Below are 27708 nucleotides of genomic sequence, written 5' to 3'. Positions count from 1 at the left end.
TAGTTATAACACGAACAGTGTCAGTGTAGTGTGCACGCAACTGTGTTTGTGTAGTGATCGCAAAGGAATAGGAACCAGGATTCAACCATCATCATCCACGATCAGGCGCTTGAAAGTGAATTTGGAGCATATCCATGTAATTTAGAAATATGTTAGTAATTTAGTAATATATTATTTTCATATCGTAGATACTGACAGACCTGTAATTTCGTTGGCCAAGGTTTGATGTAGCCAGCGTACATGGCAGTAAAGAGGCTTAGTTTAGTTTTAAGAGTCAAGTGTAGACACTTGTATTGTTTAATTCTAATTTTGACAAACAGTCGTTTTGCTTATTATGCTTTTGAAAAAAAAAAGCCGGCCCTAGGACCCAATGCTGAAGGAGTTAAGGGTGATAGCCAAATAATGCACTAGCCTTAGGCCTGTGTCCAAGAACCACACTGCTAGTAATTGTGTTGCAGTGGGTAATTTTGTATGTATATTAATTACCAATTAATTTCATGCCAAGCACATGAACCATAGTTTTTCGACCAATTGTTTTGGTTTTGCATCCTAGGCTAATTGGTTTGCACCGTATCCCTAATTAGCATAATGATGGTGCACGCAAATCAGTTGTGCCTTTCCGGTATGCCACTGCTTTATGTAATGAATATTTTGGGAATTTGAATGGAAAACTTTAGATTTTTGGGTGTGGAAAACCAAAATTATGTACATTGCCACTGCAGGAACGGTACAATAGGCTGTATAAGCCTAAACAACATAGGCTCATGCATAAGGGAAACTGGTGGAAAAATGTATTGTGTAGGCCAATCGTTGTCATCGGCAAATTGTAAATTTTTGAGACGCAAAAAGAATGCCATAGGTAGCCGAGGAGCATGAAATGTGGCAGTCGATGTGATAATTGCAGGGGTACATCCTAACTTTACCTAACTCACAACATTGGGTCTTATATTGCCACAGGAAGGTATTTCTTGTTGTTATTTGAGAATTTAGACCCCCTCACGTAAGGAAAGTGTGGCAGATTATTTACAGAGATAGCCTATATCGTAATGTTGGATAAAGTTCATTTCCGGCCCGAACATCCGTACTCGATTTTTTATTATATCTTACAAACCTTCATAAAAAAAATTTTTTTTAAATATTCCATATACAAAATTCTTGCAAACTAATGTTTACCACAATAAAAAATAAAATATATGTAAATGATGATTTTTTCTAAGTTTCAATTTTGCAAAATGCATTTAGGGACATTTGAAGGGACACTTGATCCCCAGGGGCTATTACTAAACACGGCAAAACAGTGCAGGTGAATCAGTTTCTCCGTGTTTAGTACTAGCCCTCATGTGGAATAGGAGTTCGGACCAGAAACAAACTTTTACCCTAATGATTTTTATTTTATGACTTTTATGCTTTGGAATGTCAAACTATTTACAGTACTGTAGTATGGTTTTTTGGATTTCATAAAGAAATTTTTTATAATGGTGATTTGGTAAAATTACTATGTATTAGTTATCATATCGCCATCATCATTAGCACTTTTACGTCAGATTTTCCTCTCATAGGGTTAGGTGTGAAATGTGTTATCTCCACCTTTGTCCTATGTCCCTTCAGATCTAGATTTTTAACTGTTCCCTCTCTCCATCATATCTGGGGCTTCCTAACGTCTTCATCCAGCTTCCTCCGTTCTTACAGGTTTTCTGACAAATTGTTCCTCATCCCTTTTCATCACGTGGTCAGATCATATCAATCGTTGAGATATCTTCTTTTTTTTTTTTCTAGCCTCTTGATGTTTTATTTCTCTGCCAATACCTCATTTGTAATACAGTACTGTACAACCTTCACACCATACTCAATCCATGAATTTTATTGTTTTATTGTCATAGCTTATTCAGTATCTCCGCTTTCCTTGTTGTCACCCTTGCCTGTGTATACAGTTGACCCCCTCCTATTCGTTGTTCCAGATTTGCGGACTCACCGATTCGCAGATTTTTCTATGGAACATATGCACATATTATTCGGGAAAATTTGCCTATTCGCAGTACAGTATTTTTCATAGAGAAATATTCACAAATTACTGTATTTTCATATTTTCGTGACTAAATGCACTTTTTGTGATAAAACTATGAAAATATTCAGGTATAAGCATTCTTGAGGGTTTTTTGGTGTTTTGAGGTATCGAAATGGGCAGTTATAAGTGTTTTTAGAGGGGTGTCAAGTATTCGTGGATTTTAGCTATTCGTGGGGTGTGTACACGTCCCCACAAATACCTGGGGTCAACTGTATACCATTAGTCATTATTGTTTTCTCCACCAGTGGATTATTTGTATTTACCAGCAGCCTGGCTTGCACTCTCCATTTCATCCTTGCTGTATCTTTCTTTTTTAATAAACATTCAACTTCTGCCTCACAGTTTAGTTTTGTGAAGCATGCCCATCTGTCACAGCAGGGTTCTCAACTCCCCTCTCTTGCCCATTTGCTCTGGTAATGAATTTTGAACACTAAAAAGTTTTTACTGTACTTAAAAATGATGCTATCCAGAGCACCTTTTGTGACACCATGTACATGTGTTTGATGTTTGCCAACACCTTTTTATATAACAACCATTTGGCCACTTTTCTTATTGTTCATTGTTCCTATAAGAATACAAACCAGAGCCTTGTTGAATTATAGTATTCCTGGCATGAGCTGAAAATGATAGGTGGGTAATAGATAGGTTTTTGTCTGAGTATTATACACTTGTGTGTTGTTAACCCAGCATTTTTTTTTTTATGGTTGTTTGTTATGTGTTGAAGCTGCCTTTTGCTAAGTATTTTTCAGATTTTTGTTTGTTTGTGAACTGTGCTTGACTACTGTTATGGATGGTGCTCAGAAATAGAAACTTTCAACTGAACAGTTAAGATATATAGGAGATGCATTCGTGTGTAATTTTCTTAGTTGTTCCTTTGGAAATACCAACCAGAGCCAGTTATTTAGGAGTACAGTATTCCTCAGCATGACCTGGAAATGGTAATTGAAACTTGGTAATAAGGAAGTCAGTCAGTGGTATGGGGTGGGTTAGGGAATCCTCCTCACTTGTCATGACCAAGCACTTTTTCAGAAGCCATATAGCAAGGACATCTTGCTGTACTCCATTGTATGGTACCCATGGTTACCAGGATAATGTGTGTGTGCCTTGTCTTGTGGCCCAACTGGTTTAGTACACTTGGTGACTTCACCGCCACTGGAGTCTCATCTGAGGATGAGATGGCAAAGTTTAGAAGTTCACTGGAATGGGGGAAATGGCATTATCTTTCCTTTCACACCAAAGTGCCAACTTGTGTGTGAAATTATCTTGAAGATATGGGGTATGGTATCCTCTCTTCTAGAGACTAAGTTTTGGTAGTGTGTAGTATTAACCCTTTGGAGCAGTTCAATTGTGGGTACCTTATTCTTCATTCTGCAGAGTAACGTAGAGGCATCAGTGGAGAATAACAATCTGTTAGTCAGGATTCTGATCCACCTTGCAATCTCCTTCAGTCCCTCTGCAAGTTTGAAGGGAACTGCAGCCAACCTTTCAAGGATAGCCTCTCCTGTGTCCAGTGTCAGACGTAACCTTCCTCATGTTAAACTGTGACGGTGCCAAGACTTCTTCCTCTAGGAAGGGTCAGGAGCCTTTTCAGCCCTTTCAGCCTCCTCATCACCCCTGGCTAGGACTGGAGGTAAGGGGCAGAAGGGAGGAGGACACTGAGATTGGCAGTCCCCCTCTCCAGATGCCATGAGTAGGGGGATGCCTGTCATGCCACTGGGTAATGCAGCAGAAACAGGGGTGATGTGTGCCTCAGCATAAGCTGTTAGTCTCTGAAACTTGGTGGTGGGTGGATGAGTTGGGGGTCAGGAGTTGATGAGATCACAAGTGAGATGCTTCCTTAGCCTATAATAATAATAAAGTCTGATTTGAGTGACTGGCCAGGCAGTATATTATTTAAGATTAATATTTGTCAATTTGCTTAGTGTTGGAAGTGGTTCAATGTGAATGGTAAACCAGTTGATGTAAAAAATAGATTGTTGTCTATTGTATTTTTTTAAAAAACTTGGACATGTTCTCCACAGATTATGATTTTATTGTAGGGTTCGTAGGCTGTCTTTATCTGTTTTATATCTTTTGGTTCACTTGAAATTCACTCTGCTTTGCTACAAAAATCAAGGTAAACAGTCTCTTAAATTTTAATGGTTATTACTTTTCAGAATGGTTATGCTTGCCTCTGTTGATAACTTCATTGTAACTGAGATCAAGTCTTCACTAACTTCAGTATGGAGAAAGGGGAAGCCTTTTATTTTAACTGGAGCGATCTTTATTGGTGCTGTTAAAGCCATTCTATATTATAAAAAGCAATGCAGGAGGTGAGTTTTCATAATATTCTTGCCTGTTACTTCTGCTTTCTAAGTGGCCAAAATGAGGAAAGATAGCAAGTCCGGTTGTATAGAAGAATAGAATATAAATGTGGATCCTGTATTTATTTTATAAGTACTGTAATACAAAGTAAAAAACAAGTTGACAGGTTGCACAACAAACCCAAAAATAGGAACTAAGAAATGAGGACATGACAAGCACAGTGCTTTTGTAAGATAGGATGTAGTTGTGTTAGATGTTAGCTGGAAATTTGATGTAACTTTACTATGAAAACTCCTAAAAATCATTATTAATTTTACACATAATGTCTTGACTATTAGGATACAGTACTTTGAAAGGATATGGGGAGAATGTAATGTATAAAACATAATTTGACTATAAAATACATTGTACAGTGTTAACGGAATTGCCAAAACCTGCAGTATCAGCAGTGAAGAATGCTTCAAAATATTTTTGAGAAGGCTGGTGGGTCTGTGATTCACCATGATGCCTCATGATGAATAGTTTCCCAAATTTTTTAGCACCTTAAAGTTGAGGAGAACCCATTTTATTATCTGCTAGCATAAATGTTTCATTATCTGATGGCTTTTGGAACATATAGTAGCAAAAATTTCAAAGTGTGTTGTTCTGCAACTTGTGATAAACACATTATCTTTCATGAAAGCAAATAATATCTTGCAGGACATAGATTCTCTTGTTTCTGGCTTATTTCCAATGATATACAAGGTCTGCCCTTAAGTCAAAATTTTTACCAAAATTTATCGCTTTAGTTTCAGCTTAATTGGACTTTCTTCTCATAAAAGTCCCTTCATACTAAATACACTGCGCTGTACAGTTTTTTTTTACAAAGCGTAGTTTGCAGCGTATAGCTAATTTTGTCCTGTTACTTTGGTGTCCTAATGACCTTTCATTTTTTACTCATTGGGACTTTTGTGATGCAAACAATTATGTTTGTTCCCTCCCCCTCCCCTCCAACCTTTCTTTTTCTCTCAAAGTTGAAGTCTACCTTGAAAGGTCATAAATTTCAAATGTCACTGATGAAAATTTGCTAAAGTACATGTACGCTATCCTGCTAAATATATTCTAAGATGTGTTCGAGAACTGGCAAAAACTTTGGGAGTCGTTTTTTCACTCTGAAGAGGACTATTTCAAGTGAGACAAGTCTGAACAAGATGTAAATAAGCACTAAATTGGTTTCATAAAAAGTTTAGTATATATGGACAGACTGCAGATCTATGTAAGATTAAAAGTTAGGACGGAAATTATTTGTTAGGGTGTTTATATAATTTGCAAATGTATTTGTAAGTATTGAACCAAATACCATTATGTGAGATTTTGAAAAGACATTCCATAATGCATTTGCTACTGGTTTTGAAGTAACACATGAGTAAGATGCTTCTTTCACTATGGTGAAAAATCCAGAATCTGTGCCATACTCAGCTTCATACAAAGAATGAAAATATCCTTGTAAGTCGTATGTCATTTGAATATATGCCAGACGTAATACCACAGTTGGAAGAACGGAAAAGTAATTTTATCAGTGGATTTATCTCTCAGGTATTGCTAGTTGTTAATAATCTAACATATAAAGTCAGTGGAATTTGCTTAACCTAAACTTTCCTTAAAACTAATTGTTGCGTACCAAATTGTCCTTGTTCTTAACTGTCATGCATCCCATTATTAGCGCTGATTTATCTGCCCTAATTTGTCTTTTGCTGAATTGTTAATCAGCAAGTAAAATAAGTAATTTCTATTTGTGGAACAGGTATTATTTTTTATTTAGTAGCACTTTTTCTATTTTATACTACTGTATGTTAACTTAGTTACAATTGCTTTTAATTCATCATCACTATTTTTATGAATATACGTGTTTATTAAATATTTTAAAGAACTGTTATACTGTAAGTTAGTCATTAGTATACTGTGATTACAAATACATTCTCAGGAAGAAGTGGAATAGTGCAGGGAAAGATGTGGTAGTTCTGCATCTTTTCCCAAGAGGACGATTCTGCCCAAATGTGTCACCATTTGTAGTGAAGCTTGAGACATACTTGAGAATGGCCGAAATACCATATGAAGTAGGTATTAATTTTGAAATTACGGTACAGTTTTATTTTATTCTAAGGAAGTGCCTTTCATCTATTTTAGTTTTCTCATGGGAGGGTCACTTGTATTGGCATCTTGAAGTTATATTGAAGGTGCAAGTGAATATTGCATATTGTCATATAACATGCAACTTTATCTTCTTCCTTCTAAATGTCTAATTACTAGATCATATATTTTAACTGGTTTTTGGGGGGAGAAGTTGGAGTTTTAAATGATGATACTAAAGGGAAATACTCACAGTCCGTGTACAGGCAGTTCCCAGTTTCCAACGATGGTACCGTTCCTACGCTGCGTTGTAAGCCAAGACGTCGTCAAAAATCATAAGAAAAACTTTAGAAAACCTTACTTTTAATCCTTTGGATGTCTTGAAAACGATGTAACCTGCATTTTTATTGAGTTTTTCATAAAAAAAAACTTTCAAATTTTTATTATTCTGCCATTTTGAGCCATATTTCTTCCGTTGGATTGGCATTTGTAACCCCGGAACGTGTCGTAAACCAGGAAATAATTTCTGATGAATATATTTGAAAAGCGTCGTAAGCTCGGAATGTTGTAAGCTGAACCCATCGTAACCTGGGGACTGCCTGTATTACCTTTGGAATATGTTATATAGTTCAAAAGATGTTTGAATGTCATAATTGTCAGAGAATCAAAAGCAGTGTGAGTGACCGACAGAGGCACATTATGGTGCTTTTGTTGAATGACAGGAGATAACTGCTACAATGACAGTTATTCCTGGCATGAAGTAAGAAGAGAGACCACTAAGGCTTGTATATTCGGTCATCAGTCACAATGTATACCAAGACTGCTTAGATAGGTAGGAAGACACTAGCCATCAAAGGCAGTAATTCTAGATATTTACTGTAATTATGACTTGAATTGGGGGAGTAGACAGAAATGCTTGCAGGATTACAGTACACCCCTTTTGTAAACACCAGAATCAAATCTAGTTTATGTAGTCTGGTCCAATCTAGACCAATCAGTCATCAGTGAACTCAGTCATAGCCAGGCAGAGGAAGGAGACTGCGTAAGGTTAGGCTTAAGCGATCCTCTTTGAATTCAGTTGTAGCCAGGCAGAGGAAGGAGACACAGCGCAAGCTAGGCTCCAAGCCATATAGGAGAAAGTGGCCACTTGTATAGATTGTCTGCCAGGAGACTTTCCATGATTATAGAACATGACTGGCAGACATGGAAACCCAGCATGACATGAAATGGATGATAAGTTTGAGGCATGTCAGTGCATGCTGATTTGTAGATAAAATCTGGTATGTTGAAAAATCCATATGTTACAGTCTGAATAAGGTTTATATGGTCTCCACTTTCCTGGTATTAAATAGTTAGAGATTTATTAGCCCTTCGTTGGCTGAGTCGGTTGAGCTTCAGACTGTCACTCGATGGGCCGGAGTTCAATTCCCTCGGCCGGCTGGTGAAGAGTTAGAGGGATTTATTTCTGGTGATAGAAATTCATTTCTCGCTATAATGTGGTTCGGATTCCACAATAAGCTGTAGGTCCCGTTGCTAAGTAACCAATTGGTTCATAGCCACGTAAAATAAGTCTAATCCTTCGGGCCAGCCCTAGGAGAGCTGTTAATCAGCTCAGTGGTCTGGTGAAACTAAGGTATACTTAACTTTTATCCCAGTATTTTCTGGGATTTTCATCCTCTTTATTCCTAAAAAGGTTTAAATCGCTAGTAATATTAACTCCCAGATCTTTCTTTTAATGACAACTCTGCCCCCATGCCAAGTTTACCACCCTTTGTGCATTATAGCATTTCTAAGTTGAATGGCATATTGGTGTGTTTTTACCAGCACTGATACCCATTTTTGTGTCATTGGCAAATTTGCGTATTTTTCTAGTTAGCCCTAAGTCCAGGTCATCTATTTAAGTAATGAATAGAAAAGGACCAAACACTAAACCTAGAGGCACACCACATGTAAAATTTTGCCAATGCGGGTATGAATCATTGATGTCAACTCTGTTTTCTGTTACATAACTAGTCCTCTATCCAATCTCCTACTTCATTTATGATACTTGGACTCCACACTTTCACTGTTAGTCTTTTTGTAGCACCTTGTCAGATGCTCTTGGGAAATCCAGATTGAGTATATCTATTGCTGTACTTTTATCATAAGTGCTAAATATTTTGTGGTAAAGTCTAAAAGCTTGGTTAAGCATGATCTTTCATTACAAAATCCCTAGTAGCTCTTTAGAGCTAGGTTGTTTGATTCTAAATGTCTATTTGTTCTTGCGATGATATATATATGTATATTCTAGTACCTTCCCATAAACAGATGTCTGGCTTGTAGGCCTATAGTTCTCTGGTCCATCATTAGAACCCTTCATGAATATTGAAGCAGTACTTTGTAATTTCCAATCTTGCACTGCATTTGTTTGTTCCAAGAACACTTTGTAAATGTCACAGGAGTGAGGAGCAGTTTCTTCTTTTACTGCTTTAGAACCTCAGGATGGAATACACTTGGACTTTAGGAAAGTAGGATGAACTTTATCTTCATTTACTGTATACTATTTCTTCTGTTTCTTCCATTTTCTTGTAACAAATAATTTCCTAAGTATTTTATTGGAACATTTGGAGTTTCTAAGCAAAGCAACCACAAATGGATTGATGAACAGGTCATTGTACCAGTTCCAAGTTATCTACAAATACATGGTAAAACTATGAGAAAACCGATAGCTACATAAAAAAGAACAAGAGGTAGAGCATTACAATATAATTGAGGACAGAAAAGAAAATTACAATATTGGGGAAAGCAGCTGCTGAAGTTGTCACCAGTCTTGACTGGTGTCAAATACGGGAGGGGAAGATAATAAGTGTGCATTCTCATTGGACCTGTAGGGGATCATTTACTTTTTAGGTTAAAAAGAGCCCAGTTCTAACTAAAACGTAAAGGTAAGGCAGTGGTTTGTCCACATAGAGACATATACATTATACAACAATTTTGCAGCAGTTTTTATCATTTTTATTTTGAATTTTTTGATGTTTTAAGCAGTGCCTTGTAAACATTGTTTCTAAATTGTTATTTTGATTTTGTTCCATCCTCTCTTGATCTGAGTTTAATCTGAAGGCTGGGAGTGGATTTTTGGAACACAAAGGTTATGGGAACTCTGCTAAAATTATAAACTTTGGACACTACTTAGAAACTGAGCTGTAAATTCTTTGACCACCTTCTGTATGCAGAGATACTGTTATTGCCCCATCTGCTAATTAGATACAATAGGGAGTTAGTGTTGAGGACTTTAAAGCCTCCTTGTAGCCTCCTTTATGATGGGATAAAATTTTTTTTATAATTTACATTGATTTTAATGTGAAGGATACAAAATGCTTTAAATTACTGTACTTGCTCTATTCGTAAAACTATCAGTTCATGGACTTTAGCAGTTTTAAAGATAACACAGATATGATTATTTCAGCTTGATTTTGAGGAGCCTTTGGGTCCAAAGGGAAAATGTCCATGGATTACATGGAATGGCAACGACCTGGCTGATTCCCAGTTGATAATAGAGGCACTCGGTAAACATTATGGAAAGGATTTTAGCAGTCACCTGTCTGCTGAAGATAAGGCTCTTGGCATATCAGTGAGATTAATGGTAGAGGAGCATTTCTTTTGGTAAGTCCCCATGCATATTATTTTACATTCATTTTAATTGCAGGTCTCGGCTTTTATTTAGATTGCTTGCTAACTTGAAACCATAATGAAATAAAAGCAGGGTCATACTATTTTCTAGTTTTTCTCTCGAAACTAAAAAATGAGTTACAGTTAAGGTACTGGTAAAATTTACTTTAACTGTAAGGTCTGATAGGTCTTAGATATGAACCCAGCTCACTCTTCATGTTGAAAGCCTGTGACAACTGGAAAGTAGACCAGAGAAGACAGCCAATTTTATATAGTTATGGTTTTATATCAATTTAGTTTTTTAGAACAATTACGTTAATTTAATAACAATCCTCTTTTTCTGCTGCAAACAACCAGATTTGCTCAAAAGTTCAAGTGAAGATGCAGTGCATTACTACTCTAAAACAGTTTTTGTATTTTAATACTTTACTTGCATTTTTATCAATCTGTTTATTGATTTGTTAATTTATGTTTTCTTTTCTAATAACTGATCTCCTCCTCAAATGAACACCATATTCTTTGGAAACTTGAATTTGAAGTCAGTGGCCCCTGTGGACTTGTGCCATATAAATAGGGTTCATCTTATGAATAATAATGGTAATAATAACAACCAGTAACTCATGTTGCTGAATTTCAATTTAGGTGGGGAGGCTTCAAATTGTCAAATCTTCAGTGAAGTATGTAAGCGATGAGAGCTGCAAACCATGTATACATTCCTTTAGATCATATGATTTTAGTGCACTAACAGTAGGTGTATGTACTGTACTATTTTTTTTTATATGAACTCCCAAGGTTAGATTAATCAGCTTTATATACAGTATAATGCAAGATCAGATAAGTGATGAAGGCTGTCAGAGAGATGTCATAATGGGAAATGAAATGGTGAGTGAAAGGAAAGAACTCCTTGCCCTAATGCTAAAGCAGACTGTAGGGATTCTTCAGTTAGCCACCTATTCCTCATAAACCATGATCTGCAAGTGTCATTTTATAACTCAGATTCCAGCATCAAAAGAGCCTTAACTTACAAATGAATTCATTTGATGCCTAGCTTCTGACTCGTGATGCTTTGCTGTCCATCACATTTTCATAACCTCTTATTACCCTCCTGACTTTGTAAGAAATATGATTTCTTGTGATGGGTCTCTTTGTTTATCACATTGATAAAGAAGAATGTAATTGTACCTTCTCTCGAGTGCTAGTCCTTCAAAGTTGCAATTGTAATGCACCTAGATGCAGGAACAGGTTTTTAAGTGAAAGAATGCTTAAATATTCCATAGAATGATCACCAGTCTGTGTGGTACGAGTGTTTGCAAGAAAGTCAGCAGCAAAAGACAGGTCAATAGAATTCTGCCCTTTTATGAGTCACTTTGTATGATAAGGCATGAAGCCATGCAGTTATCAAGAAGATGCAACACCAAGAGCAAGTCTTGAAATAAATTTTAAATCAATTTGTATTTTTCATAACTAACAAACCTTCGGTCGTAACTTAAGGATAAATTCTCAGGTGCCAGCTGGAGTCCGCTTAAAAATAACACAAGGAATTGATGGCAAAGAAAGTCAGCCAGTAGGGGGTTAGGAGGAAGCTGCGCGACCTGCTTTACCCCCTGCTACGCATCATCATACTGATTTCTCTCTAACCGCCTTTATAGCAAGACAGTACCGTGCCCATCTCACACAAGAAGCTGGTTATTTTGCACTTCTGCCCGCATTACACCTCAGTGTTCTGGTTTTTGTGTGTGTGTGTGTGTGTGAAATCTGTGTGGTATTGTGTTGTGTGTGTGTTTCTCTCGTTTACTGAAATGCAAACCCGTGATTCAGTTAAGCCTCCCAGGAATCGGAGATGATGTCATGGGACTGGTAACAACCCTTGTTCTTGTTACTTGTCTTCTTTGACTACAGACTCCCATTCCACTTGTAGTAGGTGCAGAGCTAAGGTTTGCAGCATAAGTAACCCTCGTTCTGAGTGTTGTCTTTGGTCTCGTGAGCAATGGAAGATGTTTGATAATAAGAGGAAGTATAAGATAAAACCAAAAACGCCATCTTGGGAAGACTTTTTGTCTCCCTTGGCGGCAGGCATTCCAATTTTAGTAAAAAACAAAAACAGAAGAATGAATATGTTTGCACAGAAGCTACTGTATTCTGATCTTAGTATGAGGAATTTTAGTATATATTCCTGGAACTACCATTTTCTAATAATTTTTCTCTTAAGAATGTTTTAACCATTGAGATATAGAATGCCATTTATTTATCTGCAGGTGTAACGTTATGTGGCGATGGGTGTTTGACCCATTATGTGCTGTGTCATCTCTTACCGATTGGGGTACTTGGTTGCCATTTCATTGGTTTTATCGACCTGTGGTAGGTCAGTTATTATATCTAGAAGCTTACATGCAGGGAATTGGCAGACATGCAGAAAATGAAGTGCTTGCCATGGGCCATCAAGATCTTCAAGCACTTTCTGTATCTCTGGGTAGTTATTATAATCTGTATTAGAAAATGCAAGTGTAATGTTGCCTCTGGAGTGCTGTAATATTTGATGCTGTAAGCAAAACCATCCTTTAGTTATAACTCCATAGCATCAATACGTCTGTAATACTGTTGTTTGCTTACTTGTTAGAGAGCTTCCTTCTGGCTTGTTGTTGGGAAATTGGGTGAATAGAAATAAACTCTTAGAAACTGTAGGATGGCAGCAGTAGGAAGACATAAGAGGCAGAAGTGTACAATTTGGAGACAAGAGGAAAAAGGATTGATCTTGAGGAGTTGCTAGTGAATAAATATTGCTTTTGAATTACTTTCCAGTATTTTCGTGTCAAATAAGCTTCTGGTTAAAGATTTCTCAAAACATGAATTCATGAATGGCCATGGAATTGTTGATGATTAATAATATTTTAATGAATATACTTTACCTGTGTTGATGTAGTATAGCTTGCTAATGTAAAGAAGGACAAAGTTTTGGTATTTGGTTTGTAAAGAGTACATTTTATTTCCTCTTTATTTTAACATAAGGTTCAGCTTAAGTAAAACTGAATTGGGCGTGTACTAGATTACAGTAATAGTCATTGGGAAAAAATGTTAAGTAAAAGATGGACACATTTATAAAAAAGTCAACAAACTTTGTGTAATTAAATGTAATCATACTGTACACACAGTACATACGCCTCCCTATTTTTCTTTTGATCTAAAACTGTTTTTTGGGAATGAATCATGTATATACTTTCAAAATTATTTGTAAATAAAACTTTATTGCATCCACCAGATAGTATGTAATTTTGGTAAATTGAACCTTGTGAGAAAAACAAGACACTCTAGTAGCCATTTGCTCACATGTATATACTGTACATATATTCCAACATGAGCACTTCTGTTTTAAGCTATTAATTTTTGTACTTAGCACTTTTGCGATGTAAGTATAATTTTAATCTTTTTTAATAAGGCACATTTGGTATATTAGCCAGAGGCAAAATGCACAACCATAAATGAAAGTTTAGGATTGACATAATAAAGCAAGAGATTCAACTCTCATTAGGAATCTTGAAGTACGAGGTTAGATACACATTAAGGAGTGAAAGTTAATGAATGTTATTGATACTTGTTTTTCCCTTACAAAGTAAGTGAATTCAGTTGTAACATCCATAAGCCAACTGCTGAGAGAAAAGGTATAGACATGGGCAGGAACAAAGAACTTGCTTGGTGATGACTCAAGAGTAAAATACTGTAATATAAACAACACAAATGAGGGTCCAATAACATATTTTTATTTCTTGTAAAGTGGAACAGTCATACACACTGAGGCTCCTGTAAGAAGTTAGCCATGTCCCTATTTCCAATAAAGGGCGTTTATCATTTTGTTTACGTATAGATCGTGGTACTATCAGCAGATAGTGTTAAGCCTTCTGGCTGCAATCTGGCTCCGAATGCTTTATCCATGAATTTTGACTGAGCGGCAATTTAACCACAGATTACTTTAAGCATAGAGTTAAGGAATGGGTTAAAGTGAACTTCCTTGCAAGGTTTTTTTTAAATCTAGGAAATCAAAAACAAAATCAGCATGTGAAAGAGTTCAGACACCTCATATGGGGAAGTAAAATGAAAAAAAATTTTTTCCATTTATGCTGCCACACAATATGATTTAAAATAATATCTTTATAATTAATATCAATATTGTTATGATGGTAGTTAGAAGTGTTAATGTGTCTAAAATTATTGCTGTATTTCGCTAGAGATAATATTTTAAGTTTTTTAATTAGTTCTAATTAGAGTTCAAATATGAAGGGGTAAAGTTTAATTTGTGTTCACTAATGCATTTTCATATCTTTGCCATCTCTCCATAGGTGACCAGCCATACTTTTTGGGTAATAAACCAACAGAGATAGACTGTTCCATTTTTGGAATGATGGCACAGATTTGTTGGAATTCTGCAGGATCACCATTTTTGAAGATGATTGAAAGTAGGTGCAATATTACTGTACTTGTATTATTCCTTAAGAAATTTGTAGTTGTTATTCATTGTACAGAGTCGCTTGTCATTATTTCTTGTTGAATTACTTAGATCCTGATGTGAATTTGAAGGTTAGTTATTATTATTATTATTATTATTATTATTATTATTATTATTATTATTATTATTATAATATTATTATTATTGAAAATGTGCAATAATAATAATAATAATAATAATAATATTTTTATTATCACTATCCAAAATATACAAGTTTCTTTAGAATGTGAAAACAGCAAAGAGAAGGAAGTATGAATCTGTAAAAAAATAAATGCAAAGTAATAACCTGGTAAAAAATATTCAGTGCATACATCAGCAGCCTCCTGAATGTAGACCAGCATCAGTGATGTGCCTGAATGAATGTACTTTAGTGCATGTTGACAGTATGTACGAGGGTAAGTCAATAAGTATCCGCACTCCAATTTTTTTATTTAATACAACAGCAGTACAAAGTTTACAATAACATCATTTTTCAACATAGTCACCCTGCTTTTCAATGCACTTGGTCCATCGTTGCACTAACTTTTCGATACCCTCAGAAAAAAACGTTTTCTGTTGAGCATTGAGCCACGTATGCACCGCTTCCTTCACCTGCTGATCGGTGGCAAAACGACGGCCTCTTAAAGCATCTTTAAGTGGACCAAACAGATGGTAATCAGACGGGGCGAGATCAGGACTGTATGCAGGATGTTCCAACACCTCGAAATGAAATTCTTGAAGAGTGTTAATGGTGTGGGCGGCGGTATGTGGACGGGCGTTGTCATGCAACAAAAGAACGCCTTCCGACAATAGACCTCGGCGTTTGTTGCGAAGTGCCGGCTTCAACTTGTTGATAAGCATATCACTGTAGCGTTCACTGTTTACTGTTGACCCTGTTTCCAGGTAATGTTCCAGAATTGGCCCTCGTGAGTCCCAAAAAACTGTGAGCATCACTTTTCCTGCAGAGGGTTGACTCTTGAATTTTTTTTTTTTTACTGGAGATTGGGGGTGTTTCCATTCTATGCTCTGGCGTTTACTCTCTGGTTCAAAGTGATGAATCCATGTTTCATCTCCAGTGACAATTCATTTAAAAAAAGTATCCCCTTTGTTAGCATGACGGTCCAGTAAGTGCTGACAGATTCTCAAATGATTGCGCTTGTGTTCGTCACTAATTTGTTTTTGGACCCATCTCGCACAGACTTTATGAAAGTTGAGCCTGTTATGCACGATTTCATATGCAGAACCATGACTAATGTGCATATGATAAGCTACTTCATCAAAAGTCAATCGTCGATTATTCAGAATCAGGGCTTGGACTTGTTCAATGTTAGCGTCAGTAGTGGCTGTGGCTGGGCGTCCATCGCGTTTCTCATCCTCCACGCTTGTCCGACTGCTTTTGAACTGCTCAATCCACTCATAAACACTACGTCGTGGCAAAACATTGCCCCCATATTGTACTGAAAGTCTTCTATGGATTTCAGCTCCTGGTACACCTTCAGACCACAAAAAACGGATTACAGAGCGTTGTTCTTCTTTGGTGCAAATGGAGAGTGGTGAGTCCATCCTTACTTCTCAACAGCGCAGAGCGCACAGAAGTGGTAACGCTGAAACCAACCACAAGGGAGGAGGGCGGAGCCATCTACAACCCGGCATAGCACACAAAGCCATACAGCCTATTCACAAACAATTAGAATGAAAGTGCGGATACTCGTTGACTTACCCTCGTAGAATGAAAGTTTTCTGACACATTTTCTGTTTTAAAATTGTTGAGAATTAAAGTTCTGATGAAGAACGATTGGACTTACTGGTAAGCATAATTATATTGTTGGGATTTAGACAAACTCTACTTTGGGCAGTTTAGTCAGAAAATCCCAGGGGTTTTAAAGAAAGATTTTGTCAGTTATTTCTATATTTTATATATTTTATATTTATGTAGACACTTGCTCTGCTTCCATAGTCATCTGCCAATACTCATAATGGTTATCCAACTCATGCATGTTCAGAATTTCTTTTTGTAACTTTATCAAAATGTTTAGAGTCACCACATTACTACAGGAAGTAAAATGTACGAGTACTACTTACCCACAGATTAGCATAGTGCTTAAGTTCAAGTGCCTGGCTTGGAATGTATGAACAAGTATAATTTAAAAGGATATGATATCATTATGAATTAAACATTTACAGATATTTAGAATCCTTGGCTAATTTCTAGTTAAAAAGTATTGTACAAATAATATTTAGGAATTAGTAAAGATAATTATACGTATTTTGATTTATACGAAGGCTTATTTGATATTCCAGATTGTAATAATACAAAAACTTCTTGAGTTACATCCAGCTATAAATAATAAAGATATGTACTTTATTTTGTTATGAGATTTCAGTATTGTAAAATATCCATGAAAATATGCCAGGTACATTATGGAGCATAATGAAAAACATGGTCGTGTCATTGTACTAAACTAAGAAAATAAGTAAACTGGAAGGGCAGCTGGTTTTACACTGGTCGCAACAAATAAACATTATCAGCTTAACGATCTGGTTCAAATGAAACTATTATTATAAGAATTTTGTTGACTCATCCTAATACCTCACAATTACTTACGAAGTAATGAAAAGTACTTGATTTTTTAAATACATTATGTCTCAGTGCAAGTACTTTGGTTTTTGAATCTCAAATACCGTTCAGTTACAGATACTCCAAATTTTGTATTTTATTCAATTACAAGTCCTTTTACATACACCCAAATTCGTTTATCTTTGCTGTAGCTGAATGACCTTGTGCAAAACAAAGTAACTTTGTGTGAGGATTTATATTTTATATTTTTCACCCTGTAATGGGAGAACCATTTTATACATACTCTGTCTTCATGACAACCTCTCCATTTGTTAAAGAATGGTTTTTGGGCAGGTCATGTTGTCAGTTTAGTGTCACCTAGATGATCCAATCTCCAAAGGGCTGAAGTGATCTCTTATAGGTTCATCTGGCTGATAGATATTATTATCCTTTAGATCTGTATCAACACCTTGTTGAAATATTGTTTGCCTGACATTTTATTTTATTCCATGCAGAAACTGACCAATCTGCTGTGCCAAAAAAAATTTGTATGACCTTTATCCCATTGTTATATCTTCATAAATATATTAATTTTTGTAAAAGAATATGGGCTGTAATCATCTGTACTTCGTTTTTTCCTCGACTCTGTCACTTGATGGTAGTTAGCAAACCCTGCACGGCAGACAAGTGACAATTTGGCCGAGTGGCTTAGCAGTCTATTAATACACTACAAGATTTATTTGAAGAGGCAGTGTGTGCAATATTTTGTATTTCCCATTTCCATTTACCTCCTCTTACTTCTTCCTAATAAATACCATATTCTTTGGAAGCTTGAATTTCAAGTCAGTGGCCCCGGTGGGCTTGTTCCATATGAATATGGTTCATCTTCTGAATAATAATAATAAAATAATAATAATAAAAAATAGGTAATAGACCCCCCTTTAAACAAGTGGTGTTGAAGGTGATAGTTGTATCAGCAGCATTCAGGTTGTATTGGGTTTTCTCACTTTTTCTGATAATTGATTTTTCGGTTACTGTGACATGCCAATGTTCGTCGTGCTTGGAGAGGAAAGCACATTGCAATATTGGGTAATTTTATTTCCAATGAATACACTATATTAGTTACAGAGTGCGATGGTAACTGAAATCAAAAGTTCATCTTCCGTAGAGTTGTCCTTCAGAAGAAAGTCTTCTTCAGTGTTGAGGCAGGCCACGTTTTACTCAGGCTCCACTAAGCATGATCACGCCAAAAGATGGGAGCAGACTGTCATTTGAGGTGAGTTTTTCTCATTATATACAAGACGATCAGAAGGGGTTCAAATTTAAGCTGACCCGCTGATTGGCTGAGGAGGAAAATTGCACTGCTGATTGGCTTATGGAGGGATGGTGCGTGACCTCATTATCTGGTATTACCCGTTGATTTTCTGATTGGGCACCAGGCATCTTGCAGAATGTCAGACATTATCATGCATTCCTTGTTGGGATTGTCGCTTCTCGTGGTGTCTGGCACCGGCCTATCACATGAGCAATAGGCCGTCTAATGCTGGTAGGCAGGGGAACACCTCTTGGGTGGCATTTAATAAGGGCTTTTCCTGTTGTATTAAGAGCACCTCTAACAGCTGTAGGCACCTTGGGTCGGGGGCCTTTCTGATTACTATTGCATTCCTTGTGATGTTACTATGGTAGGCCTCTCTCATGAGGTTTCTAAGGTGCCTTCATGAGCATGACAAGAGGTCTTCTTTGCCAGTTTCATGGTGGTCATACCAATATAGGAGCCGGGACATCGACGAACTGGGCATTTGAATCTGTATACTGTACCACATTTAGTGTGTTTAAGAGGATCTCTCGTTAGTGGTGCCAAGATGTTTTTCATAATCAGGTTTCTTGTGTGGATGTTTTGATGATAAATGACGAGGCCCAGCAGTGTGTCAGTGTCGGTGGTGAAGACATTGCCTGCGATGATTTTCTTAATGGCATGTTCGTCTTCCAGGTATTTAGAGTGCATCCTCACATAAGGCGAGGATGCACTCTAAATACCTGAAGACGAACATGCCATTAATATCATCACAGGCAGCATCTTCACTACTAACACTGACATGCTGCTTGGCCTCGTCATTTATTATCAAAACAGCTGCACAGCAAACCCGATTATGAAAAACAACTCGGCCCCACTAACAAGAAACACACGATAATATACAAGATTCTGCAAGCCACCCAGCACCTAGTCAGAATATTCGCTGGGTGATACCAGAGAATGACGTCACACACCAGCCCCGCCTCTCAGTAAGGCTGCAGCAGCAAGATCATAAGCTATAAGTTTTTGGCTTACAAGGAAATCACGCGAGGCAATCAGCAGCATGAATTTTCCTCCTCAGCCAATCAGTGGTCAGCCTAAACTTGACGCCCTGCTGACCATCTCATATATAACGAGAAAAACTCGCCATGAATGACAGTCTACTCCCATCTTTTAGCATGATCACTCAGTGGAGCCTGACTGAAACATGGCCTTAACACTGAAGAAGACTTTCTTCTGAAGGACAACTCAATGGAAGATGAACTCCTGATTTCAGTTACCACTGTGCTCTGCAACTGATATGCTGTACTGTAGTGTATTCATCGGAAATAAAACTACCCAATTTTGCAACCTGCTTTCCTCTCCAAGAATGGCAAACAGCAGTATCTTACTAGCAGAATGCAGTAACCCAGAAAAATCACTTATCCACAAAATAATAATAATTAAAGGGCTGAACTCTCTATATATCTCTCACTGTATTGCGTAAAACATCATTGCAATGTCGTTAAGAATGAACACTTTTAAATGTCAGAATTTAGATGCTGATGATACATTGTTCATCTTGGCAAAGGAAAGTTGCATAATAAAAATTTTTTTCTTCACTAGCTGACTATAAGAACCTGTTGGATTACTGTCACCGCATGAAGGAAGAGTTTTGGCCCGACTGGAAGTATTGCTTGCAGCCTGTGAAGAATGGAGAGTTACTGAAAACAAGTTTTAGACCACCATACTGCAAGACTTAAGATGATTTCGTTCTACAGGAACATAAACAATGCAACTTTGCAGGACATGTTTTGTATCCACTGTAAGGTTTTAATGCAAATAAACAGTAAAGGAAAAGACTTTTCTTTTTATTGTATTTTGTACCAATTTTGTAAATGTAAATGTGTTTATCCTTTAAAGGATAAACACAAGGTACTCAACATACTTTACATTTAATTTGCACACAAGTGTCTGTCATCTTCAAAATCTCATACGGTGTATTACTGTAGTGTTATGTACCAACATTAGGTCACCAGAGGATTTTATGAACAAAATGTGAGTATATATGGTGAAGTTCCAAAGATCAGGTCATTCCCTATGCAAAAAAAAATGGCGTTTTTCACATTTTAGGGTAGCCTATGTTTGCGAGTCTACTTTATATTACCACATTACATTTCTTATGTCTTTTAATACTGTAATATTTTACAGTAAACAAATATTATTAAGATCATAATAACTTTATCACATCCTGAAAAATAATCTCAATATTCATTTTTGAAAAATTGATTAAAAATCCATTGTAACCTACTGTAAAAGCGAAGCAAAATATGTGAATAAAACTTACTTTGATTTCAAATTACTTTGAAATATGCACCAATTAATTAATACACAGTAATCATGACTAGCTGGCTTCAAGCCTTCAAAAAACTGCGTGAAGACATTCCCTCGTAGATTCAGTCCACACATATTGCCCCTTATTTTTGAAGGACCTGTAACCCATTACATAAACTTCATTAAAACTCTCGTGCAAGGGGTCACCAACATATCACAAAGCTCATAACAGCTCTAAATATTTAAGAAACCAAAACTTCAAAGCAATGAATATATGGAAAAATTGTTAAACCAACCTCAATAACAACTTGAAAGTTTTCTTAGCCATATATATAAAGCCAAGCAAATTAAATGTAAACACAAGGAAACATCAACTTAATATATATAGGCCTACAGACTTTATATATATGGGTTTGGTTCGATTAATTAGTAAAACTACAGTAGATGTAAATGTAACTATATTGCTGACAGCTCATAATGCAAATACATCTATACAACTGTAAACCTTACCTCAACTAACTGCCAGTCTTTTAGGTCCATATTAAACAAAAGTGATGGAAGTGGAAGTGTAAATGATGTCATTTGCCTTTATAAGCTCTTGATATAGATGGCAGTTAACAATGATGATGTCCATCCAGGAAAAAAGACGTCACAGGTCTCGAATCAACGTAAACCAGCCATTAATCCTTAACTGGGGAAAATGTCAAAATATTCCTTGGCTAGGTACGATTCAATAGGTTCTTCTCTGGTCACAGCAGCTCTCATTTCCCCGTCCTCAGAATGCCCCAGTCTGACAGCCATTCTTCAACCTTATGGTTAACTGGCAAACAACCTGAAGAACATTTTGCAAGGGCTCATGAAGGGTTTGCTTCTTCTTAACTGTTATTGAGCTATTCAGGTGCTAAGCAAATGAGATGCATTTTTGCTTTATTTAGGACAGAAGCAAACAATTCTCGAGCAATTATAAATTAAAATTAAACATTATACTGCAACTAAACTCAATACATATACAAAATCATACAAAAAATGTGCAAGTGCATTTTTCCAACACTCCCGCAAGGGGATTCAATTTTTCTAAGAAAAATTGTACAAAAAAATAAAAACTCAATGAACTAAATTAAATCAACTTCAACTACCTTGAGTTTTGTTCTCCCAATCAACTTTGCTCATCTCTTGGGTTTATCTGACACCTCTTTCACTGGTAGATTAATATCAGGCAATTTTCTCTTGACCTCAGATTTCCCATCATATTCCTTTTTATATAGCAATGCAATCAAAGAAGCTGTGTGCCTTTTAGTCTCTTCCCTACTTTTCCCTTTGGGTACAGTGGCAACTGTTACTTCCCCAATGGCTGTTTCACTGGTTAGTGTCTAGATTTTTTATCAGTTGTTTGGCTCACAAACTATACAAATTCCTTATTATAAATTTCCATAATACTTTCTTTGGCCTTTATCAACTTATAGTAGCTATCCTAAGAATCCAAATATCATCTGCTCTTAGGGAAAGTGAGGGATAATATTCAAGGAATTACGCTTATGCCCCTTTACTAAAAATTTCTGGACCTACATGAGAAGGGATAGGTTCATTCCCATCATTATTCTGTAAATATTCTTTAAATGCAATTACACAACGATTTACTAGGTGTTCAACATTTTTTATAAGCAAAGTCGAAACCATTTTTGCACAGGATTCAGCTAAAGATTGAAGTTCAGTGTAGCCCTTGCAGTATTGTTGGAAACAATGATTTTACATTATTCTCCCTAAAATAGGACTGTGTATCCTTATCACCTAAAAAATCCTCTGCCGTTTTAGCACCTGAAGTCAGCTGTGAGCCTTGATCACTTAAAGCAGACCTAATGGGTTCCAATTCAAAACAATGGTGTTGAAGTGCTCGCAAAAAAGATTGCAGAGAAAGATCTACACACCTTGAGGTTACGGGCCTTGACCATAAAAAAGTAATACACAATATCCAAGCATTTGATTCCTTGCCTAGCCAATAAACGCAGTAAGGGACAAAATAATCTATAAAGCTGTCCCTGTAAGGTATGGTAGGAGGAGACACCCTAAACTCTCTGTCTGGAACCTGATTAAACTTTTTAGTTCTACTTTTAAATCTATGGCAGTGAAGAAAAGATTTATAACCTTCTTTACAGTGGAAAAGCTACAAGGAATCCAAAACCCCTTCTGTATTTTTGATAATGTAGCATTTATGCTAGAATGTGGTAATTTGCTGTGAAACTTTTTTAGTCAAACCTACAGTCAACTTGTTGCTTATGGCCAAGAGAATGGGGAGCTCTTCATTACTTTTCAATCTGGTTAGACAAAACTTTTTATCAGTGAATAAATTCAGTTGACTTACAGCGTTAGGAATGTATTTAATTAGAGGGTTTCTTTCTTTAAAATACTGGAAAACATCAGGAAAATTAATTTTTTGATCACTCAAAACGATCATATGCCATGCTTTCCATGAAATTTCATCACTACTCAAAATATGAAAATTAACATAGTTGCCAGACTTGTTTTTTAACTTCCATTTTACATTGTTCTTAAATGTCAGCACATGTTTGAAAACTGAATTGAAGCAAACTGGAACCTTCTTCAGCTGAAGAACAGGAAAGTAAACTATCTTCAGCTCCTTAATGTCTCATGCTGGCTCTCTGAAACTTTCAATGCATTAGTCAAGGGATTTGGGATTGTAACATCAAAATTATCAGCTTCTGTTATTCCCTGAATAGTTCAGGTCTAGTAAAAAAAATTGGACTTTACAGCCTTTTATACAAGAGGGAACTCTCATAGTACAATCCGCAGGATTTCTCATAACTGCACAAAACTTAAAAGTCAGAGGGAATTTTTTGCATATATTTTCAATGCAATGCAACCTGTTCATCATAAATATACTTCTCTTTCTCAATTTTTGAACTTTTTTACTCAGGAATTTAACCAACTCAATGAAACTGCACTATCAGAGAAAACTACCAATTGCTGAATATTTACTGAAGATAAGCCCTTTGGACCGCTGAGCTCATTATAAACGATAATAGTTTCTGTGCCTAGTAAAAGTGACTGCTCTAAATGACGTCCAATAATTCTGTTTAGAATGAAGGAAACTTACCCACATCGTTCTCAAATTCTCAATGTAAAGTACAACACCATACATAAGTTTGCTGGCATCACAGGAAGCACAAGTTGAAATGGATTGTCTCTGTGACCCGCAAACCTTTTGATTTCAGGAACACCATTCAGTTGCTTGCAAATGTTGGCCCACTCATACGACTTGTTATCTGATAGCCTTTCATCCCAACCAATATTCTTTCTGCTCTGCAGTGAAAGCATAAATAATCTAGCCCTACTTTACCCTCAGAGTGTGTCAATATGCTTTTGGAATTTCTGCCCCCCGTGTGCAAAACTTAAAAAAATTAAAATTATCCAATTGGCTTCATATGACTTTTGCTATAAGACCAGACCTTACATTTTCCATATCTAACATTTTATCTAAAAAGGTGACTGCAATACTGTACCAAAAAATACTAAGTTTTTTAGAAAAGGGGTAAAAAATAGAAAAAAAAATGCAAAATATTTTAGGAGAGCATTAATACGTAATTCTTGACCAAGCATTTTTTGGGGAGACTAAATCTAAAGAAGAGGCATATAGATTAAATTTACAACCATCTACTGTACTGATAAACAACTCGATGCAAAAATTTTTTTTATAGTAAAACAGATATCTTTTGCATAAAAAATATTTTGAGATTTTGCAAAGTTAAAGGAAAGGCTGGAAAAGAATATACAATTTAACTTTTATGCAATACATATTACTTTTATTATATGAAAATACCTGAGAGAGCCTCTTTTATATTATGTAAACACATAATAAAAGTATGGAAAATAAAAGAATTTATCTCTTCCTAGGCTATATACTTTCACCTGTAAAAATATAAAAATGAAATAGGAATTTTCATTCAGAGAACTCTATAGCAAAATTTCAACTGACCACTGGTTCTGCTCAGCTTATTACTTTCACAAGTTCTTTTTTACTTGCTTACAGTATGGTATATTTTGAAGCATTGCACACAAGTGGTTTGTTAGGCCAAGTTTCACAATGATATGGTGTTTGCCTTCTTTTGCACTGCCCTTTTTCCTTCAAAAAGCAGTCACTGCTTCTTATACTATGAACAATACAATCACGCTTGTGATTTTTGTCTGAAAATTGAGCAATGAAATGCCTGCCCGAGTCTGTTTGATAATGGCGATTTCCAGTTTCCTCTTACCTTCTTGAAAATCCTTCCAACAGTCCATTTATTTACTACTTGTTCTCTAAAGCTCCTCCTCATTTTTTATTAGGATTTTGGATTACATAAGCTATTTTTGCATCCACTAAGGCCACCTCCATGACAAAATGCCATATAACCTGGTACCACTTGTTATTCCTCTGACTAAAATTATATGTTACACACAGTTGATCAGACCTGTCCACCCCTCCCTTATATTTATTATAATAAGCTTGAACAGATGGTTATGTACAATTCTATCACTTTTCTTTTATTTCATTCATTGTTACCCCTGTCACACTTGAATCACCAACAGTTGACAACATGTACACTTTGCCTGTGTCCTGCCATATTGCTACTACCATTGTATTTTCATTTTGTTTCACATTTTTGGAAGTTCTCCTTTTCTCACTTTAACTCTTCCAATTTCCTTGGACAGACCCTTTCTAATTACATGAAGAGTGCCACAAGCACCCACACCTCTCACCTTTAGCTTAATAAAAAGCTCTACACTAGTGTTAAAGGTATCCACAAAGCCTACATGGTCTTTATTTTCAAACCTTCAAGTAATGCTAAGGTAACCTTAGTACCTAACCCTCCTTCACTATGGCATTGATTAACTGCTTCCTTACCTGTATATACAGTACACTGAAATGCATAAGGTATCCAGTTTTGGCATCACAAAGAGACTACAGTTTTATTCCCCATCTCGTTGGTTTTGAAGGCAAATACTGTTTGAAATACAATCTGCCTTGGAACTTCAACACAGTTTCATCAATTGCTATTTCTTTGTTACTTCTAGAAATACAATCTGCTTTTGAACTTCAACACAGTCTCATCAATTGCTATTTCTTTGTTACTTCTGTAAATTTTTGTACACAGATTTTAAACAATATTATAACTGGCCTCACCTTATAAAGTCTATCATTAATCTTGTGTGTATCACTGTCTGCAAAATGAAAAAAGCACATATCAAATAGTACCTGTCTCTAGTGAACACCTCACTAAAACCTGGTGTCTTTGATATCCAAAAGGGATCTGAAAAATGATGCTAAGGTTGCTCTCTTCACAATACCAATCATTATTTCTACACCAACAAATGCTTTGATTTCTGCACTGTAGTGGACAACACATACTCATCATCATCTCAGCATATTCATTAGTTTCCATAACCACAAAATTAAATATTTCTAAGGGCAACAATTTCAAAACTTATTCTTAGGGTGTAAGACTTTCTATGTCCTCTACACCAGCATTACCTGTAAAATTTGAAATTTTATCTAACATTTGGGGTATTCTGGAAAAACATCATCTATCTTATGCCAGTCTACAGTATTTTGGTAATTACTAGTGGCTGGAACTGCAGTATTCTCATCTTCTGAAGCCAGATTTTCAATTATGTCTTCTGCCTCAGAGCATTCTTCACTTTCCCCTTCCCGTAAATCAGTCATTTACTCAAATGTTTCCTCATGTTCACATCAGATGCTCTTGTTTCTTCAAATTCCCTCAAAACATCTTGTTGCTTCAAAATTCTTAACTGCTTCATTGAAGGATTCATGATTATCTAAAATCTAAAATGAACACTAGAATTAAATAAAATAAGGCAAAAAGCAAAAAAAAAAAAATGAACTTTCCTAGGAAATAAATGCAAAACCATGTAAACATTTACAAATTACCTGACACAACTGATCTATTGTTCAAAACTTGGTAGAACTAAGTAGTAGCTCCATCAACCTAACCTAGCCTACACAAACCCTTGCATAGTTGTGCGAGTGATACAAAAACAAATCAAACATTCATTATCTTAGGTAAAAATGTAAAAATAAAGCAGAACACCAGAAGTAACCTAACCTACAGAGATGATATGTGAAGCAAAAACAAAACAGGAAAGCCAAGGACTAATAATCATGATTGATCTGACGAAAGTTTAATTTCCATGGTATCGTTAAAAGGCCCAACAATAACATTTAGATTCCTGCCATTATATCTGCTTCATTTTACTATTACACGAGTTCGTGATAACTTCTGAAGCATCATTTTATAACCAGCATTTATTCATAATACACAAAATGCATTAATGTGCAAACTTACCGATATATAGAGAACAAATAAACAAAAACACATGCCTTTTCTTGGTTAGCCAGGTGGGACATGTTTTTGAGGTATCCAAAATCCATGTTATTGTTACGTTTCGTGGCGTCACCAATAGATGGTGCTAGATATTGCCCTAAAATTTTTTTTCTGGTGGCTAATAAAATAAAACAGATAAGTAATTTTATGGTCAGATATTTTTCTCTAGTGGTAAACCCGAGTCAACACTCGCACTTATAATTAGGTCTCGTTGCTCCGGTCGACAGCCAGCCACTTCACAGGATTCTTACCGTTTTAGTAACCAAAGAATGCAATATGTGCATACTCATGTACACTTATAGCGGTAGAAACAAAATATTCAAAGATTTCAGTTAAATGGTTATTGTATTTTTTGATGTGGTTTGTTTCTTTCTTAACTTGCCATAAAACAGTCAGAAAGAGCAAGCTTCTGTCTTGGGGAGAAGGGACCTTTTGGCTCTCTTGGTCTAGACTGCTCACTGTATATTTCTTTGTTTTTCAACCTATGCAGTATTGTTTTTAGCCGTTATAAAAATGGTAGTTGGGGAGAGGCTGTAGTATATG

At 36.1% G+C, this 27708-nt stretch overlaps 1 protein-coding gene and 1 long non-coding RNA gene across 6 annotated transcripts; one reads left to right on the top strand and one right to left on the bottom strand.

Moving 5' to 3' along the window:
- On the top strand, window positions 1-20295 carry LOC136854017 (failed axon connections homolog). Of its 4 annotated transcripts, none has more exons than XM_067130007.1 (7): window positions 1-136; window positions 4222-4377; window positions 6333-6465; window positions 9924-10120; window positions 12382-12596; window positions 14458-14574; window positions 20060-20295. In XM_067130007.1, exons 2-7 carry the CDS (start codon window positions 4223-4225, stop codon window positions 20194-20196), a joined length of 954 nt encoding a protein of 317 aa, XP_066986108.1. In that variant the 5' UTR covers window positions 1-136; window position 4222; the 3' UTR covers window positions 20197-20295. The 4 variants fall into 4 exon arrangements, with proteins under 4 accessions (XP_066986108.1, XP_066986107.1, XP_066986109.1 ...); XM_067130006.1 differs by having other exon boundaries at window positions 2-151; XM_067130008.1 differs by lacking the exon at window positions 1-136 and adding an exon at window positions 313-469.
- On the bottom strand, window positions 20291-27430 carry LOC136854018 (uncharacterized). Of its 2 annotated transcripts, none has more exons than XR_010857600.1 (3): window positions 27127-27430; window positions 21278-21599; window positions 20291-20925 (listed from the first exon to the last, which is right to left on the bottom strand). It is a non-coding gene; the product is annotated as an uncharacterized lncRNA (long non-coding RNA). The 2 variants fall into 2 exon arrangements; XR_010857599.1 differs by lacking the exon at window positions 27127-27430 and adding an exon at window positions 23880-24098.
- Between the last annotated feature and the right edge of the window lie 278 nt (window positions 27431-27708).

The sequence above is a fragment of the Macrobrachium rosenbergii genome, chromosome 28, assembly GCF_040412425.1.
Source record: "Macrobrachium rosenbergii isolate ZJJX-2024 chromosome 28, ASM4041242v1, whole genome shotgun sequence".
NCBI classification, from domain to species: Eukaryota; Metazoa; Arthropoda; class Malacostraca; order Decapoda; family Palaemonidae; genus Macrobrachium; species Macrobrachium rosenbergii.
The sequence above is the reverse complement of the archived record's forward strand: the minus strand, read 5'-3'. Positions and strand labels throughout refer to the sequence as shown.

What these genes read in the sequence shown, in the direction of transcription:
- LOC136854017 (XM_067130007.1), top strand. Translation starts at nt 4,223, where the DNA reads ATGGTTATGCTTGCCTCTGTTGATAACTTCATTGTAACTGAGATCAAG. An exon ending in TATAAAAAGCAATGCAGGAG is followed by an intron (nt 4,378 to 6,332) that starts GTGAGTTTTCAT and finishes ATACATTCTCAG; the next exon opens with GAAGAAGTGGAATAGTGCAG. An exon ending in ATTTTTGAAGATGATTGAAA is followed by an intron (nt 14,575 to 20,059) that starts GTAGGTGCAATA and finishes TTTCTTCACTAG; the next exon opens with CTGACTATAAGAACCTGTTG.